This window comes from Stylophora pistillata, chromosome 7 (assembly GCF_964205215.1).
Source record: "Stylophora pistillata chromosome 7, jaStyPist1.2, whole genome shotgun sequence".
NCBI lineage: Eukaryota > Metazoa > Cnidaria > Anthozoa > Scleractinia > Pocilloporidae > Stylophora > Stylophora pistillata.
In genome coordinates this window covers 21606225-21626248 of record NC_142525.1, presented here as the reverse complement: position 1 = coordinate 21626248, position 20024 = coordinate 21606225, and the positions used below count along the sequence as shown (strand labels likewise).

The following is a 20024-nucleotide window of genomic DNA, read 5'->3' as shown; positions in this document are numbered from 1 at the left end:
ACCCAATAATTGACAACGAACATAGACAGTAAAAAAGAAAGAGAGAGACAAAGAATTTATAGAATCAGTACCTGTACATTGTTTATAGTTTAAAGATGTAATTTTCATTCATATGTAGTAGAGGGCCACAAGTTTATCAGTGTTTTAAAACTATTAAGTGCTACCCTCTTTAAATAAAGACTACTACTATTAAGAGAGATTAGCTAAGAAGAAGCAAGAATACATTTTGAAGCTACTGTCACGGAAATAGTATTTATTACGCGGATAAACATTGTTAAAATGATACATTTCTTGAATATTTGGTTTCAGCTTCTGATTTTTAAAAGTCTCTGGTTTCAACTTATGATTTTTAAAAATCTCAGCCTTCAAAAAAAATGTTTAAATACAACCTTAGAAGATCTTAGAGTAACGGCACGTGGTTTGACCACTCGAAGCTGAAACAAGTTTTAACCAGATAGGAAATATTTCATATTAGATTTTTGTATCAACAGGTCACTTGAATTTAATTTCCAATTAAGAAAAAAAAAACTCGCGCAAACACAAAGAGTGGCAATTGACTGTTGAAATGACAAACTGACTGATTAACTGTGCATGCCCTTCAAGTTAATAGTATTAGTTAAACAAAGTTATGGTTGATAAAGAGAGAGCGAAATGCAACAACCGTGGAATACGTGAGAGACTAGCATAAGAGACGCTCTTTTCATCGATTTCAATTATGATTAGATTTTGAGGATTGATGTGATAGCCATGCATGATTGCTTCATAAGAGCTTGAGGATGCTATTTTAAAAATATGTAAAACACACTTGAAAATTAATAATTATGGAAAACTTAAATTTCTACGGTCACTTCACTAATTTGAGGTTCAGTAAAAGCCGTCATCTACGGAAAAACTCCGGAAATACCGTAGCAAGTGGAAAAACCGACTCGGTTATCAAACCGTAACTGAAATTAAAAATCACTGTTTGACTGTCGATGGATGATGACACACGACGTATATGATATTTCACTTATGATAGATTGACTTTTTGCCAGTCAAACAAAACAAATGAACAGCATGCATACAGCAAGTGAAGTTTCAATTTTAGCCAAAATCGTGACCGTGTCAAAGCTTTTGTCGCCGATCTGCATAAATAAGAAATTACACAAACAGGCAGCCTGGCTTAATAGTCGAAGAATTTATTTGAAGCCCTCTCGTTTGTCAGTAGACATGTGTTCCGCTTATCAAGAAGGATTGATTCAACAATGCCATATCCTTTTTCTTTTTTTACTTTAGATTGTATTCTAGCACAATCAAATTTCTTAATAATCCATGAAGTCTAAAGCTAGGGGTTTTTTTTAAGGGCGTCTCGGACAACACATACTGAGCAAACCCTTCCTGTACAACACTGCACTTGTCAAAGCTACCGATAATTTGGGTTATCAGTTTTTTTCCTTGCCTTTTGCCTGCTATTGTTTGGACTTACCAGCTTTTCTGGTTTTCTCAAATACCAATTAGTTTATAATCCCTCACAGAACCCCTACTTTTTCAAAAGTCTCTCGAAGCAGGCCACTAATTAAGCGAAGTCGCGTCGAATTGATATCTTTAGTGCGAGCAAGTAAGGAATTGATTCATGCTTAGCGTTGTATATCGAGTTATGGATACACGCGGGAAGTTTAGAGAGTACGAGAGAAACCATAATTCGTTTCGCGTTTGGGAATGGAGTATCATCAATTTGTCGCATGAAGAGCTAAACGCGAGTATTATTTCGCATATTTTCTGATCATTTTGAGTTCCAAAGGGTCTATATAGCTCAATCGGGATGGAACGTCGCGGCTTCACTCGACGGGGACTTTCAGCTAAAGTGAAACTGCGCACGTCTTGTTATGGATAGACGGTTGTGCGTACACAAGGATTTTTACCATGGTGGCTCCTTAGGAAATAAGCAGAACTTACGCACGTACGTGTTATAAGATGACTTGGCTTATGACTTGACTTACTAGCTGGTCCATCTTCCATTTTCCTGTCTTCGCTCTTCGTTTACGGAAATCGTTCAAACAATCTGACATCTCGTTCAGTTTTATTAATTGTGTACTTGTTTTCTTGTTCCAGAAATACATTTTTAAGCAAACAGATAAGCAAACCTTCCCTCAGCCACTTTACAAAGCGCGCGGTTCTTTTGTGCAATGGCTGTCGGATGAAGTTCACTCCAGTTCGCTTATTCATCAACGGTGAAATTTCAACATTCGCGTTGTTGATTGGACCAACGATCTTTTCTGCAATGAAATTTTATCGTTCTTACCCCTTATTAGTCACATTCAAAATCCCCACGAGCATTATTCACCTTGATTTTCTCAGATAAATCTCAGTAGCTATGAAATAATACTTTGTGGCCTTCACGCTTGGTATCAAGACTACATTGACTATTGTTTGTTTTACTTTATTCCTGTTGCACCGGAGAAGTATTTGCTACCAGCCAAAAGTAAAAATTTAACTCAGCAACACTCGGGCTAGTTATTTCCATATGGGGGGATTCAATATAGGAGCTGATAACCTAATTGAGCGAAACAGTAAAAAAACTGGAAGTGCAAAAGCTGGAGTTAAAAATCTCATAAATTCATTCATTACACACTTATGAAAGTTCAAATATATTTGAGGGCTAAAAAGCTCACATGCAAACTAAATCCAATAATAATCTGTTCATGTTGGCCTTCAGCAGCATAATTAAAGACATACAAACTGTTCCAATAAGACCTTAAACTGCTGTCTAAAAATTAAAATTTAAAATCCAAGCTTTCGCCGATCAACGGCATCATCAGGGATAAGAAAATCCATTAACTTAATAACATAATTGTCTTTACAAAATTAGATTATCTTCGCCCTGTTTAATTGAATTAGGGCTCCAGAAGAGATAAGAAAGGAGTTGGGGTCACTTAGTAGTGTAAATAAAGACAAAGATTATGCATGAACGTATTGACGTGACATGAGTTCATTTATACACTAATTAAATCTTTTTAATCTTTATCTATTCACAATTCTCTAAGAAAGAATATGAAACAAATATAGGGAATTAACTTATCGTTTGAGACTGATTTGCACGAAAATACTTGGCAACCCAAGCCTTTGAGATAATCAGGACACGTGCCAGTTTACCAGGTCAAGTTATGATAAGAATGGCTAGAATCCTGCTGGGAAGGGAATAAAGGATTATGTATGTCCTCAGAGGTAAAAGGGAAGAGATTTCAGATAAACCAGACATCATTGAAGAAAATGGCACCTTAAACTAATCCCTTCATTAAAGTTTATAAATGCGTCGTTTATCTATATAGCAAATGAAGCATTTCTTCAGACACATGAACAAGAATTCAAATATCGCCGATTGTCAAAGGCTACGCTTGCTCTCAACTGATGGCAAGGCAAACAAAAGGGTATTCTCGTCAATTATCTAAAAAATAATTAATATTGCTGTGCCTTTTTGCATGGACAATAAAAACCGCTTTGGACTCTCTGTGGCATTGCATTTGGAAATACAATGCCACAGCGAGTCCAAAGTCCAGAGTCCAAATTAAGTATTTTTAGTATACTGAAAATATTTACCTATGCTTATTCAGTTGCATAAAAATATAATGATCATCTAAGGTTTAGAAAAATTTTTTAATCGATATCCACAACTTTTCTTTCAAAATGAAATCAAGTAAAGATCGATTGCAAATCGGATTTTCCTTTTTTAACGAACGAAAGAATAACGAAGAACTTTTGAATGTCCAAAGCAAAACTCTTATGACATTTGATTTTCTACTCAGGTAATGTCTTGTGGCAGAAATGCAAAGAGGGATTTAACTTTGAAGGAAGGAAAAAAAACTTTGACTTTCTACTTACTAAAATTGTATGTTTGAAACTCCTTATATCTTCTTTCACGAATCTGGGAGCCAAGCTATTTGAAGATTTACAGGAATCGCTTTAAAAAGTTTTAGCTTCTAGCAGTTACCATAAGACCCCATGGAGGAACGTTTGGAGACAGTAAAGGTAGCCCAAGTTTACATATATACTAATATATTTACGTTTCGCAATCGCCGAAATATAAGGATTTGAATGAACTGTTGTTAACAGTATCATGGGTAAATTCGTGATCATTTTATGAATTCCTCCTTCTTTCCGAAACTCGTGAAGAACCTAGAAGATCGAATAAATATATTCTTCCCTACGTTAACATGTGTAGGTGGACAGAAAGGAAAGAGACATCCTGGCGCGATTGTTGTAAAAAAATAGAGCAATTGAATAGGTACAGCAGTGAATTGACTGAGATGTCAACGTGGGAGGGAAGGATGGAAAATCTGGGGAAAAGCTGCGTTCTCTGCCTTATCGATGTTCTTCTGCTCAGTACTTTGTCATCTTTGATGATTTAAGATATGTTCAGTCCGCACATTCAGCTACCTTAGAGTCCTGAATTTCAATAATATTCTCCCCACAAAATACCCAATCAATATCAAAGTGAAATACTTATATTTCGAGACGTGACCTCCAATAAATGTTTCCTGTTTGTTTGTTTTTATTTTTTGTTGTTAGGCTTTTTTCATTAAAACATGATTGAATCGGGGAACATGACAGAGATCAGTCCGACTCGCCAAAACGCAGACACCCGCCGTCTCAGAGCACGCCCACAACACCAGACACCGCCCGCTCTGGAACGAAGTAAAGTTTATTGATTGTGATTCTCATTTCTACACAGGCAGGGTGGAAGAGGAAAATCACACAAGATTTTACCCCAACGACTTTAACAGGGACATTGGAATTAAAATCCCAGAAGCCTGCGTGTTGACGGTGAAAAAACACAACAGCAAGAGAGCCTGGTGGTAGCGGACCACAGAGGGAATCTGATCCGAATGATACACCTAACACAGCGATGGAATTCTATCAATTCACAGCTGAGCTGAACAGCACACAGGTGACACGTACTCATTCGACCTCATCGCCTGAAGACTAGACAGTATTAGGTTTGGAACGTCGCGATTCGTATCCCAAGTGACCACATCGTGAGAAATACGATTACATATCTCTTTGAAGTGTTGTCCACCATGAATAACCGTATTTGATATATATATATATATCTATTGATAGATAGTCTTATTGTCAATGAACCAAACATTCAACGAGTAGAGCTCAATCAGGAATTAGCCGAATCTATGGCCGTGACAAAACTTTTGTCTTCGATCTCGGTAAATCAGAAATAAAACGAACAGGCAGCCTGACTTAATAGTCAAAGAATTCAGATATCCCCCTCTTCTTTTCTGCGCATAAAGAGGTTTTCAAAAAATGAGACTGGTTTTGAATACTGCCGGAATACATACTCAGGCACGACTTGAATTAAAAGAGTATCAAACTGAGGCACGCTTAGCTTTCAACGCTGACTATGGATCAAGATGATAGGTCTGTCAAATACTCAGTAACTCGATGAAAACGAGAGAAAGAGAGAAAGAAGAGGGAAAGAGAGGTCTATATAGCTCAATCGAGATGGAACGTCGCGGCTAAATTCGACGGGAACTTTCAGCTGAAGTGAAACTGCGCACGTCTTGTTATGGACGGACGGATGTGCGTACATAAGGGTGTTTACCATGGTGGCTCCTTTGGAAATAAGCAGAACTTACGCGCGCCCTATGTTATAAGATGACTCGGCTTATGACTCAACTTAGTAGCTGGAACATCTTCCCTTTTCCTGTCTTCGCTCTTCGTTTACAGAAATTGTTCAAACAATCCAACATCTCGTTCAGTTTTATTAATAGTGTATTTGTTTTCTTGTTCCAGAAATACATTTTTAAGCAACAGATAAGCGAACATTCCCTCAACCACTTTACAAAGCGCGCGGCTTTTTTTGTGCAATGGTTGTCTGATGAAGTTCACTCGAGTTCACTTATTCATCAACGGTGAAATTTCAACATTCGCGTTGTTGATTGGACCAATGAAATTTTATCGTTCTTACCCCTTATTCGTCACATTCAAAATCACTACGAGTATTATTCACCCTGACTTTCTCAGATAAATCTCAGTGGCTATGAAATAAAACATTACTTTGTGGCCTTCACGCTTGACGGTATCAAGACTACATTGACTATTGTTTGTTTTACTTTATTCCTGTTGCACCGGAGAAGTATTTGCTACCAGCCAAAAGTAAAAATTTAACTCAGCAACACTCGGGCGAGTTATTTCCATATGGGGGGGAATTCGATGTAGGAGCTGATAACCTTAATTGAGCGAACCAGTCCTAAAACTGGAAGCGCAAAAGCTGGAGTTGAAAATCTCATAAATTCATTCATTACACACTTAAGAAAGTTCAAATATCTTTGAAGGCTAAAAAGCTCACATGCAAACTAAACCCATTAATAATTTTTTCATGTTGTCCTTCAGCAGCGTAATTAAAAACATACAAACTACTCCAATGAGACCTTAAACTGCTGTCTAAAAAGTAAAATTTAAAATCCAAGCTTTTACCGACCATCGGTATCATCAGGGATAAGAAAATCCATTAACTTAATACCATAATCGTCTTTACAAAATTAGATTATCTTCGCCCTGTTTAATTGAATTAGGGCTCCAGAAGAAACAAGAACGGAGTTGGGGTCGCTTAGTAGTGTAAATAACGACAAAGATTATGCATGAACGTATTGACGTGACATGAGCTCATTTATACACTAATTAAATGTTTTAAATCTTTATCTATTTATTATTCTCTAACAAAGAATATAAAACAAATATAGGGAATTAACTAATCGTTGGAGACTGATACTTGGCAACCCAAACCTTTTAGATAGTCAGGACACTCTTATTTCTTTATCATAATTCGCAAAGTATCGGCACGTGTTAGTTTACTAGGTCAAGTCGTGATAAGAAAGGCCAAAATCCTGTTGGGAAGCTAAAAAAAAGGATTATGTATTTCCTCAGAGGTAAAAGAGAAGAGATTTGGGATAAACTAGACATCATTGAAGAAAATGACACCTTAAGCTAATCCCTTTATTCAAGTTCATAAATGCGTCGTTTATCTATATAGCAAATGAAGCATTTCTTCAGACACATGAACAAGAATTCAAATATCGCTGATTGTCAAAGGCTACGCTTGCTCTCAACTGATGGCAAGGCAAACAAAAGGGTATTCTCGTCAATCATCTAAAAAAATAACTAATATTGATATGCCTTTTTGTATGGACAATTAAAACCCCTTTGGACTCTCTGTGGCATTGTATTTGGAAATAAGCGTGCAGTTTTATTCCACAATCATAAGAACTGTCAACATCGAAAACTGACTTAGTACTTCGATAATTGAAACGCACTGCACCCTCAAATGTCAAGTATACTGAAAACATTTACTTTTGCTTATTCAGTTGCATGACGATCATCTAAGATCTAGAAAAAGTGTTTAATCGATATCCGTAACTTTTCTTTTAAAATGAAATCAACTAAAGATCAATTGCAAATCGGATTTTCGCTTTTTAATGAACAAAAGAATAACGAAGAACTTTTAAAATGTCCTAGGCAAACTCTTATGACATTTGATTTTCTACTCAGGTAATATTATGTGGCAGAAACGCAAAGAGGGATTTAACTTTAAAAAAAGCAAAAAAAAAAAAAAAACTTTGACTCTTTACTTACAAGAATGGTATGTTTGAAATCCACTATGTTCTTCTTTCACGAATGTGGGAGCTAAGCTCTTACTCCTGAAGTCCAAAATTTAGCAATGAAAGTTGTAAAGATTTGGTTCATTTTATACCATATACTCTAGAGGAACGTACCCTAACAACTTTAACCGGCCGGGAAAGTGGAATTAAAATCCTAGAAGCCCGCGTGCTGACAGTGAAAAAACACAACAGCAAGAGAGCCTGACGGCAGCGGACCACAAAAGGAATCAGATCGGAATGATACGCCAAACGCAGCGATGGAATTCTATCAATTCACAGCTAAGCTCAACAGCACGCAGGTGACAAGTACTCATTGGACCTCATCGCCTGAAGACTAAACAGTACTCGGTTTGGAACGTCGCGATCCGTATCCCAAGATCTTAATTTATAACGGAGTGGAGATCTTTTCAGATTTGCAAATTTTAAAATTGATCTCATGCAATGGCCTCCGACCCAACGCGTTTCGGTAAAAAATTGATTATCAAACTTGACATTGAAAATTTTCACGGAAAATTCATAAATGGATTGAGCTTACGTTGATACGAGGGAAGAGTAAACGGTTTTTGTTTGAATTAGCACAAAATATGTTACAAAATATACCCATCAACCTCTCTCCTTGCGTAAGGTATATTGTGAAATCGTCATCACGTAATGGTCTCGACACATTACAATATCAGCCATAAATCGCTAAAAAATAACTCACCTAAGTCTTTTCAGTTATATTCATGTATGTAAAGCCTGTTTTCTTACTTGTTAGCTTGTCAAATAAACAAATTATGACGTCTGAAAGTAGATCTCTTCAAGACCTTTAAGGGAGAGAGGTCGTTGTTAGCGGAGATGGAAATTGTTCTTACCGAGCTGTTCCTCTCTGAAAGGATGAAATAAGCGATGAAAAACATAAAAAAATCCCTAGGTCAAGTGATAGTTTGTTGGAGAAAAATCCAAACCTTTTTGAGCTGCCACTTTTCTCCTCGACTCTTAAGATGATCTTGTCGGGAAAAGCAAGATCACGGAACTCCACAGAAACTGTAGGCACAGAATCAGTTGTCGCGGCGTCGCTCCTTAAGGGACCCATTTTTACCCTCTTATCGTCGCAAAAGAAAAGGTTCCGTTTTGATTCGTTCTCACTGATCACATAAAAAGAAGCAACGTAGGTGTTTGATCACTTTGATGTATCACGATGATATTGAATGCTCAATCGCACCATTTCAAACTTCTGCTGCCTCGAGGTAGCTGTTTGAGCGCTCTTTTGTATTACCAAGCCAAAAAAGGCAACAAGTAGGGAGTGTAATGCAGCAGATTTAGATTCTTAAGGCAAACATATCTGGTCGAAGGTGGAGATTTACTGACTTTAAGCATTCATCTTTGTATATAATTGATAATCTTTTATTCTTGGGAATAAGGTGCTTGAAAACGTAAAAACTGAAAGTTAATGTGCTACATAACATGCTATTAAGAACGATTAGAAATTAGAAATGACATGTGCAATCACTTGTACACATATAACGTACGCGATGATACTATTTGAATTGAATTGAAACAAGCGCAAAAAACGTGATGACAAACATAATTCGAAAACACGCAAATAGAAATTGCGTCAGCGAAATCATACCTCTCTTCTTCGGTTAGAATTCTTGTTATTTTACTGTCTTAATCTCGTAGCTTCGATCTTAATTGACTGCGTCCGAGAACAACTAGAGTTCTCTCTAATTTCATTTACCCTGTCAATCAAATTAAAAACGGAAAGTGCGTAATCATCAATTGTCGAATCTTAACTAATCATTACAAAACCTGCTTGACCGAATTAAAACGACGTCAAAATAAAACATTTACGGGGACAAATCTTTATCTTCTTAATACGAATAAAGCAGTGAATAACAGCTCATCCCTGATGTGCGTCGATGAATCATTTATGTTTATCTGAGCTTCAATGTAATTAAAAAAGTTTAACATTAAGTGTTTTTGCGTAGCTCCTCCAACGTAATTCCATGGGGTTTCTAGAAACTGCAAGAAACTAAACTTTTTGAATCAGATATTCCAGTAAATCTCAAGTTTTTCGCAACTTTCTTCAACAGCACAACAGAAACATCAGCAGACATTAATTTGGAAAAAAACATGCGCCAATCTTACTGAAGTACAAGGGTGATGGACTTGGATCGAGGGTTGGAAAAGGAAGTGTTATGTTAAGGATGGTTTAGAAAAGTCGACCTGACGACTTGCTGACGTAGTTTTGCGGACATAGTTACGCGTCAAACCTAAGGCAACAAGTTTCCGAAAGAAACACTTAGGAATAAGCCGAGAAATGGCGAAGGGATATAGGAGGTGAAGAAAGACTGTGAATCAAGCTCCTTCACAGCTCCTCATCACAACCCCATGTCTCAGTGCGAGGCTGGCAGAATATTCAATTTCGTACTAAATCGTGTGATCCTCAGGATTCCGTTCATTGAAATATTAAAATTTATTATGCAATTGTGCTTCGTAGAATAGAAATAATGCGCGAAACGAGTACAAATATCACGCGATATTTGTACTCCAGAAATGTCCGCAAAACTCGCCCGCATTGAAATAACAATTTGGCATGTTGGATGATAAATCTCTTAATAAGTCGTTTTTTGTGTAGTATCGTTGAGAATTTTTAACTCGTTGTTTGTATTTTGACTCACCGTACAGGCTCGAGATCGTGAAAATACGGCTCAACTCGTTAAAATACTCAGCGATACTACACAATAAAACGTCTAGTATGATATATGTACTGGTTATTCTGTATACGCTACGGCTTACCTACAAGGAATTACCTGAGATCCATTACGTGAGTTTTCCAGAGCCAATTCCAATTTTTGGGAAATTTTAGTAAACGTAAGAACTTGGCTTGAATTCCAATACGTCTTCCCCCCTCCCCCCACCTCCCCGCCCCCCCCCCCTCTTCCTGCTCAAATCGTCACACCTAGTACTAATAAATGAATCAAATCTTCACAACTTCCATTTTAAAGCTTTAAAATTTACTAGTTCTATATCAGCTTCCAGATTCGTGGGCATGAAAGAGGAAACTCCGTTCTTGTTTCTTATTCGCTTTACGTAGGAACTGTAGAGTATTCTAGACGAATTTGGTCACTTTCCGGCAAACACACTGTTGCAGTACAGCCCCACTAACTCCTGCATATTAACAGAGAAAAAGGTCGATTAGCCTTGTAATACAGAACGACACACATCAATGTTTGCAGAATATAGTTCCTTTCAGAGTGGCCAAAATTGTTTGTGTACGAGTAGTTTTCCTTTGTGAATTTTGAAACAATTGGTCAATTGATTTTCTTTTCACTACTGCTTAAGTACTGCTCCTTGCTGCGAAGATCGTTCTCATATGCGTCTCTTTAAATGCAGCTCAAATATATGATTTTCACATATTCATATCCATAGACGATTTTACAACATCTCAGGGACTAATAATACTTTTGCCAAGCTCAACTGATCTGTGATAAAAGAAAAATTTTATATATGTTAATATATTTTTTAATATGTTTCCCATTAGATGACAAAATAGATCATGCTTAACCCATGACGAAAACAACTGATTAAAAATATATTTATAAATCAATGAATGACAGATAGAGGCAATCAGCAAAGTCAACCAGCCAGCAAGGTTTTTTTCACAGTACGGTGACCATGAAAATTGTTTGGTCTCTGCTTTCGCAACAACCTTGGAAATACGATGGCTAATAAATGAACTGAATTTGCTCGGTTATCAAGCCGTAACAAAAAAAAAAAAAAAACTTTTTAGCTGTTGATGGATGATGGTACAAGACGTATTTGACATATATCTATTAATTGATAGTCTTATTGTGAATGAACCAAACATTCAATAAGTAAAGTGTTGAAGTGCCTAAACTGTGACCTTGACAAAAATTTTGTCTCCGATCTTAGTAAATCAGAAATTAAACGAACAGGCAGCTTGACTTAATAGTCAAAGAATTCAGTTGTACCCACTCATCTATAATAAGATGAAGCATTATTGTATTTATTTCTCCTTTATAACTTTATATCCGAGTTTCATAACATTTTTGTGACAGGAAATACGATGGCTAATGAATGAAATTTGCTCGGTTATCAAGCCATAACAAAAAAAAAACTTTTTAGCTGTCCATGGATGATGGTACAAGACATATTTGATATATATCTATTGATAGATAGTCTTATTGTCAATGAACCAAAAATCGAAACTGTGACCGTGACAAAACTTTTGTCTACGATCTCGGTAAATCAGAAATTAAATGAACAGGCAGCGTGACTTAATAGTCAAAGAATTCAGATAACCCCTCTTCTTCTCTGCGCATAAAAAGGTTTTAAAAAAATGAGACCGGTTTTGAATACGGCCAGAATACATAAACATGCACGACTTGAATTAAAAGAGTATCAAAATGAGCCACACTTAACTTACAGCGCTGACTATGGATCAAGATGATATGGGTCTGTAAAATACTCAGTAACTCGATGAAAACGAGAGAAAGAAAGAAAGAAGAGGGAAAGAAGAGGGAAAGAAGAGGGAAAGAAGAGGGAAAGAAGAGGGAAAGAAGAGGGAAAGAAGAGGGAAAGAAGAGGGAAAGAAGAGGGAAAGAAGAGGGAAAGAAGAGGGAAAGAAGAGGGAAAGAAGAGGGAAAGAAGAGGGAAAGAAGAGGGAAAGAAGAGGGAAAGAAGTGGAAAAGAAGAGGGAAAGAAGAGGGAAAGAATAGGGAAAGAAGAGGGAAAGAAGAGGGAAAGAATAGGGAAAGAAGAGGGAAAGAAGAGGGAAAGAAGAGGGAAAGAAGAGGGAAAGAAGAGGGAAAGAAGAGGGAAAGAAGAGGGAAAGAGAGAAGCAAAGAGAGAAGACCAAGATTGAAGCATACATTAGGAAAGTTTGAAAGTTCAATTACAGTTACTTTTAAACATTTTAAAGCTACTGTCAGGAAAAAATATTCATAACGTGGATAAAACACGGTGCATTCCCTTAAATTTTGGTTGTAGTTTATAATTTTTAAAATCCTGCACGGACCTGACAGATGTTTCTCTTTCCTGTCATCCCAATCAGTTATTAAATCTCCCTTGTAATGTTGAAACGTTTCTGTGTTACATGATGCGATTGAGATTTTCAGTATTCGTAAAAAACTTTGCATGACCTAAGTTTATTGAGTTATATGACCGGCTCCTTTACGCTCAGTGTATTTTCCCTGCCACTTTATCCCACGCCGGTGACGGGATGAATATTTTCTTCTTCATTGTTTTACTTGTTGATTGAAAATATAATTAGATTAAGAAGTTTTTTTTTAGGCGAATTTGCTTTCACCGACAAAGAGTTGGGTAAAATTTGTACTTGTTGATAGAAAAAATCTAATGTTAAACATGTCATCTTTGGTTAAAACTTGTTCCAGCTTGGAGTGGTCAAACCACTTGCCGTTACTCAAAGGTTCTTTCAGGCCGCACTCAAACATTTTTTGAAGGGCGAGACTCCAAAAATTAAACCCAAACCAAAAATCAAAGAAACGTATCATTTCATTAATTTTTTATCGCATAATAAATACTATTTCCGTGACAGCAGCTTCAAAATATACTCTTGCTTTTTCTTAGCTAATTATGAGTGATAGTTAAATCAATCCTTAAAATCCAATCATGTTTGAAATAAATGAAAGGAATGTCTCTTATGCTAGTCTCTCACGTATTCCACGGTTGTTGTATTTCGCCCCCTTTAATCTATAATTGTGTTTAACTAGTACTATTTACTTCAAGGGCATGCTCACTTAATCAGTCAGTTTGTCATTTAAACGGTCAGTTGCCCCTCTTTGTGTGTGCGTGTTGTTTTTTTGTTTTTTAATTTGTATGTTTTGTTGCGGTCTTTTGTAGTACGTGATGTAAGTAATATGATGAAAACATTAAAAAAAATTAATTAATTATTTTAAGCCTGTTTTTCCCCTTACGTATGCCAGAAGTGGCCAGATCAAGAAAAAAGGGTTTGGGGCATACGAGACCTCATCGAGGGCTTCTCTCTACTCCCTTCCTATTGTTCTCCAAAATGCTGCACACCAATGAGAATGTGCCATTAATTTTTTAAAATATTTTAGGTATGAAAACAAACTAAAAGAATTTTCTGGACCAGGTAGCTTTCCCTGGAATGATATAAAATGATGCAAACCTTTACAATTTCCATTGCTAAGTTTTGGAATTTACAAGTGAGATCTCCCACCGATTCCGGAGAGAAGAGTATGATGGACGTCAAACATACATTTCTAGTAAGCGGAGTCTAAAATGTTTCAAGATTAATCCCTTTTTGCTAGTACAGGGAGCATTTCTGAAATAAGAAAATAACACCTTGTTAGAGCGTCAAAAATCACTGAAGTTTCCCTTGGAAATTTCAAAATTACTTCTTTCATGTCATGTTGTGGTTAAAAATGATAATTGTAGATTTGTCATAGATCCTTTGTCGTGATTTAAAGGAAAACTTATAGTTATCGATTTAACACTGCTCCCTCGTCTGATTTTCAGCAAATTGTCGTAGTTCATTCGATAATTAACTTTTTGCCATTTCAATTTCAAATGTCATTAATCATGTGATGCTTGACTTTCTCTTTACGGTGACTTTCGGATACTCTAAGGCCCAGATGATCATAAAGCAACTTGATTTTGAGGTCAGTCGCAAACATTCAAAGGTGCATGGTGTTTCTTTTCTTAAACCCCGGCATCAAAACGAAGTTAATTTTCGATGTTTTCTAAGTTCCGCTGTACTCCGCTAGGCTAGCTGAAAAAATCAGCATAATACCACTTGTCAGTTGGTGTGACATTACTTTTCTAACGAAAAAACGCATGCCCATATCGAAATGCCACAGAGTCTAAAGCCGCTTTTGCTCATATGAAAAGCCATATGAAGATTTTCTTTTTTTCTTTTTTCAACAAAAAAAAAAAACATTAAACTGTTTGAAAGTAATGTTTTGTTCATCGCAACATCAGTTGAGAGTAAGTCTTTAACAATCAGCAGTATATATCACAATTCATAAATGTCTCCAAATGAATGCCTCATTTGCTGTATATGATAAGCAACGCATTAGCAAGCTAAAGGTTTCATGTCATTTGACGATGTTTACTTAATCCGAAATCTTTTCGTTTTTACCTCCAGGGAAATGCAATTTGTTTTTATCTATCTAGCAAGATTTTAGCCATTTCTATCCTGATTTGGAGCCGGTTAACTCACAGGTGTCCTTATTGTTTGTAATGCTATGTACTGCCTCCTAATTTACGCACAAGAGATTTAGCTTGCTAGAAGTATTTTCCATTTTCACGGAAACCTGCAACACCTGCCTCAAGTTGTCTGAAGATCGATTAGACAAACAAAAATTTCGTCGATCTGATATTATTATAACTTTGTGGCTTGGTCTCAACTTTTTATTCTCATTTAACACAATTACGAACAGGAACCATACGTTCTCTAGAAACCTCGTCTTAGTGACAAGAACTTAACATCCTGCAAGCAGATAGCGAATTATTTATTTCACGATATTTTTGCTTCATATTCTTTTCAAGGTTATCATGAACAAAAAAAAAACATGCTAAGAGATTTATTAAGTTTGCGTCAATGTCACTCGATTAATTGACGCACAATCTTTGTGTCGCCCTTTACAATCAGAGAAGTATTTCTAAACAGGTTACAATTATATTTCGTAACTATTTCCTCTGTTGCCCTAATTCTATAAAAAAAAGGATAAAGATAACTGAGGTAGAAAATTATCTATCACGGTAACAAATATTTCTAATCGCCCACAGAAGAACCACGGAGTATTCTAGGCGAACGTGTTGATGCTTTAACACCCAGCTGTTAGCACTTCCTGATAAACTCCCAAAAAGCCAAATTTGATTATCAAGGTTTTGGGGTCGGAGGCCATTGTCTGAGATCAATTTCAATTTGCAAAGCAGCCAATACGAATCTGAAAAGATCCCCACACGGTTCTAAAGACCGACCCCTCGAGATTGAAACGGTGCAGAAGTTTTATTTGTGTGGTTAGTTAATTCCGCACTCAAAGATACATCTTTCGTTACGAATTCTCACGCCTCAGTCGGTTTACGATTAAGTCAAGCTAGAATAAAAACGGTTAGTGCATTTCGTAACCTTTCCGTTGATATATTATGGTGATTACGCTTCAAATTGCTCGTTAACAACTTTTTACTTGAATGACGCCCGTGAAGGTCTACCGTAAGCTCGAGTTAAACATAATTTTCAATGGGGAACCCCTTCAAATGTGTTTAAAAATACTTTTTGAGCTGCACTCTCAAGCCATCATGAAAGAGTTATGTGTTTTAATCAAGTCAATTGCTAAAATCCAGGCTTTTTAAACATTTCCATAGAAAATTGTTCATCTATTGACAGCGGGTGCGAAATTTTTTCGCAAAGATGTTTTTTCGAAGCTATCAGACACCTCTTTAGAAAATTTTTGGAGCGGATATTCCAGTAAATCCCCTTAAAACTCACATCGATGTTTGCAGAATACAGTTCCTTTCAGAGTAGCCAAAATTTTTTATACGTATGATGCACGATTCTTCGCAGTAGATAAAAGTTATATATCAACTTCATATATTCATTGTAACCAAAATTTTTTACGTAAGGGTAATTTTCCTTTTTGACTTCAGGTTCCTAAATTTGACACAATCGGCGATTTTGCAACATCACTTAAACATTGTGCAAGATAACGATTGCCTTTATGGGTAACACCGATGACAGTGAAACAATTCCAAGTTCTCCTAAGAAACTCTACGGAAGAGCATTCTAGAATAGTGCGGTCACGTTCCAATACTCAGCTGTCAGCACTTTCATATAAACCTCCACATGTTAGTTAGTAAGAGTCGACGATAAGGTAAAAGACACGTAAAATATGAGGGTGTCAGTTAACAGACCATGGAAGGTAAATTCAAGGCACTTAAAAAGAAGCAAAAAAGAACACAGGCCAACATTTGTATTTTCACCAGATCTTTCAAACGAAGTTTACAGAGAGGTTCCCTTCTGACTGGCCGACATTTTTCTCTATCTCCTTTTTAACTTCAGGTTCCTGAATTTTGAGGATGTTTTCTCATAAATATTATGGTAGGACAAAAACATCGTAATCAGAAAGGGCGACGCCAGGAAGCAACAACCCACAATATGAATAAATACATCAGACTTAAAGAAGGTCTAAATGAGCTAAGAAAAACAAATATCTTTGACCTCTGCCCCAAGTTAAGCAGCAGTTGATAGAAAAATCATACAAGAAGCTAGGTCAGTCAAGCAGACAATAAAGCTGCTCACATCTGATACATCATCAAGTTCTGGCACGTTCACCGTGGCGACCGTAAAAGGTACTCGAGGTGTTCTCTTACCAGGAGTCTTCAATTTATTTCTTTCCAGATTGCATTTGTAATTATGCTACCACACGTAAAAACGCAATCGAGCAACACTCCACCGGTAAGGAGCATAGGTTCGTCTTTTAAAAGAGGGACATGCCCAAGAGGAAATCTGATAAAGATTCACACAAACCAGTGTCAAGTTGTAAACGGAAAGAAGCAGTGTACGGTTTACTGCAATGGCACAAGCACTTTCGACAAAAAGACAAGTGGGTATATTACATTGTTACAGTATACACTAGTTGAAAAATTAGATCTGGGGATTATATATTCGTGTTGTTTTCATTATTCAAGAATTTGCTAAGAAAAAGAAGGCCTAGATAGGTTAAACTCTCTTAAATATTTTCCAAACACATTATTGTCAATTCTGCCATGTATGGTCATTAACGGCCAAAGATGTCCTGAGTTCTCGATCCCTCGCGGAAACCAAGAAATATAGCTTAGGAAAAAACTCGAAAATTTTGCAATATTTATATTTGCACTGAGAAGCAAAATACATAACGTATAAATGATAACATTGAAACAGATTCGTTCAATACAGAATATTAGCGATTATATATTTACAAAAAAATTATCGGCACGAAAAGCGATGGTGTCTTCTTCAGTGACTGGCTGATTATATGATGATTACTTTAGCGGAGAGTCGAAGTCCTTCCAAATTCGTTTTTTTCACTAACCTGTTTATTCCCTTGCAGGATTTAAGATTGTACGGTACAATGGTAAGAAGTGTATTCAATTTGAAGACGGAAGCACCAGATATTCGTTGAAAGTCATAAATGGGACAAATGTAGTTTTTGAGGTAAATTTAGAGCGCTAATTTAAAAGGGGAAAGGAAGACCCACTTAGGTTGGTCGTCTAGATTTATTTTAATCGCGCAAGTCCATGTTTTTCCCTTATTTTCTTGCTCTAATTATAAGAAAATTAACTCATGGTAATGGAATGATAAAAAATTATAAATCAAATAATAAATACTATAAATTAAAATGATAATCACGACGACGACGACCACGATGACGATGATGATGATAAGCAAGTTGTGGTACATTATCAATAACAATTTTTATGTCTGCAAAAGCAAACGCAGGAAAGAAGCCTGAAAATAATTCAGGCTTCGAGAAGTTATTTGCATTTGTTTTCAGGTCAATGAAATTTATTTCGTTAAAAATACATTTAAGTGTTAAATTTGTTGTTTTGTAGGAACAGTCAGCGTGCGACACAACAACCAGCGATGACTTCTTATTCAAGGAGGAGAAAAATAGCGCCGGAAAATTTACATACAAATATACCTCGAGTACCAACCAGACGATGTACCTGGGAGTTAGTGCCAACTGCTCTGATACGAATCTATTTGTTCTTTCCACAACTAAACAAGAAAAACGATGTTTCATGGAGAAATGGCCTTGACTTCATGTTGATTTCAGATAGTTCAGGCCAAATTATGTGGATTTGGTTCTTTTGTGGATTATGTTAATGAATCTTTTGATAAATCAAATATTCTGTGTGTGAAGAATAAAAAAATTTCCATTCAAATTAATTTGTCATTTGTACTCCACTAAGAAATCTAGTAACCATTTTAATAGCAGCCTAATTACTCATTTGGAGTTCCTGATTTGCGTCTGTTGATTTCTCATGCAACTATAAGTCTGTTGTGTTCAATATGTTAGGCGGGCGAGCACGGGTGGGTTTCCTGGTAAACTTAATTTCGAGCTTTGTCCATTTGAAGAGATGCATTTATCAAGTCATTGGTTTTCAAAATAATATGAAGTTACAATCCATACCATGGCGGAGCATGCCTCATCGTTGAAAGTTTTTACCACATACGTGGTAAAATTTATAAACCAAGTCAAGCTTTGATCCCGATGATAGGGTGCCCAGTAAGGGACATCATGAAAAACACTTTTTGTGTAGGAGTGCTAGATAAATAAGTGGCACTGCCAGTTATTAAGTAGCAGTGCCAGATAAATAAGTAGCAGTGCTAGATAAATAAGTAGCACTGCCAGATAAATAAGTGGCGGTGCTAGATAAATAAGTAACACTGCCAGATAAATAAGTGGCAGTGCTAGATAAATAAGTAGCACAGCCAGATAAATAAGTGGCAGTGCTAGATAAATAAGTAGCACCGCTACACAAAGTGTTTTTCATCTGATGTCCCTTACTGGGCACCGTACGATGAAGGTGGTAACGACTCCCCAACATAAGTCAAATAAAAGTTTGGCGTCCAAAGAGCATGTACTTTGGTCAGAAAACGGGTATAGCTTTGTACCGTTATGGTCCCTAATTATGGTTTTCCTTTCAAGGGACCTGCTCGAGCTTATTGACGTATTTATCTCTTAATTCGAAATTATGTATGATGGAGATAGTGAGAAATAGCCAAATCATACCAATCGGTGATCTTAGTTTCAGGGATAATTCTCTTGTTACGAACTCATGGGAAACTTAACGGAGGCTGTCTCTCTTATTTCCACCCGGTCAATTTCACGTCAAGAATAATTTGGCCTGAAACTCTGTCAAAAGAAAGACTTTACTTAGGAAAGAACTAAATTAGATTTTATTCGCATAGTTAAGCCACGGAATTTATATCAGATTGCTTAAAAACCTTTCTAGTTTTCCAAGAAAATTAGAATTTCCCCTCTCAATATATTTGAAAAGGCGAATTTTAGCATATTCTGAACCACTATAAATCGCCATCGGCCGATGGCCGTAAATAACCTTGATTTAGACGTTAAGTTTTGGGATTTGGGACCTGGTTGACAACTCTATCTTGCACAGCCCTTGAGTTTAGACCTTTAGGCCAAAAAAATGCAAAAACCCTGCACGTTTTCAATTTTTCAAAAGTTATGACCGTTTGAATCAGCACATGTACGAGCATTCACGATTTTCTCACCTACACCAAAATCGAAGCACTGGAGCAGATTTCGTCATAAATACAGCGTACCTTTGACGCATCTTGGGTTTATGTGAATTTTCCGACGTTCCTCGCTCCCCAAACTG

The 20024-nt window shown here is 36.6% G+C and overlaps 1 protein-coding gene and 1 pseudogene across 1 annotated transcript; one reads left to right on the top strand and one right to left on the bottom strand.

The window, feature by feature from the left end:
- Positions 1 to 470: 470 nt before the first annotated feature.
- On the bottom strand, positions 471 to 5814 carry LOC148727075 (uncharacterized; annotated as a pseudogene).
- Positions 5815 to 13651: 7837 nt separating this feature from the next.
- LOC148727074 (uncharacterized) lies at positions 13652 to 18557 on the top strand. Its single transcript, XM_088728776.1, has 4 exons — positions 13652 to 13900; positions 17038 to 17242; positions 17729 to 17832; positions 18231 to 18557. Exons 1-4 carry the CDS (start codon positions 13793 to 13795, stop codon positions 18435 to 18437), a joined length of 624 nt encoding a protein of 207 aa, XP_088584902.1. The 5' UTR covers positions 13652 to 13792; the 3' UTR covers positions 18438 to 18557.
- Positions 18558 to 20024: the final 1467 nt, after the last annotated feature.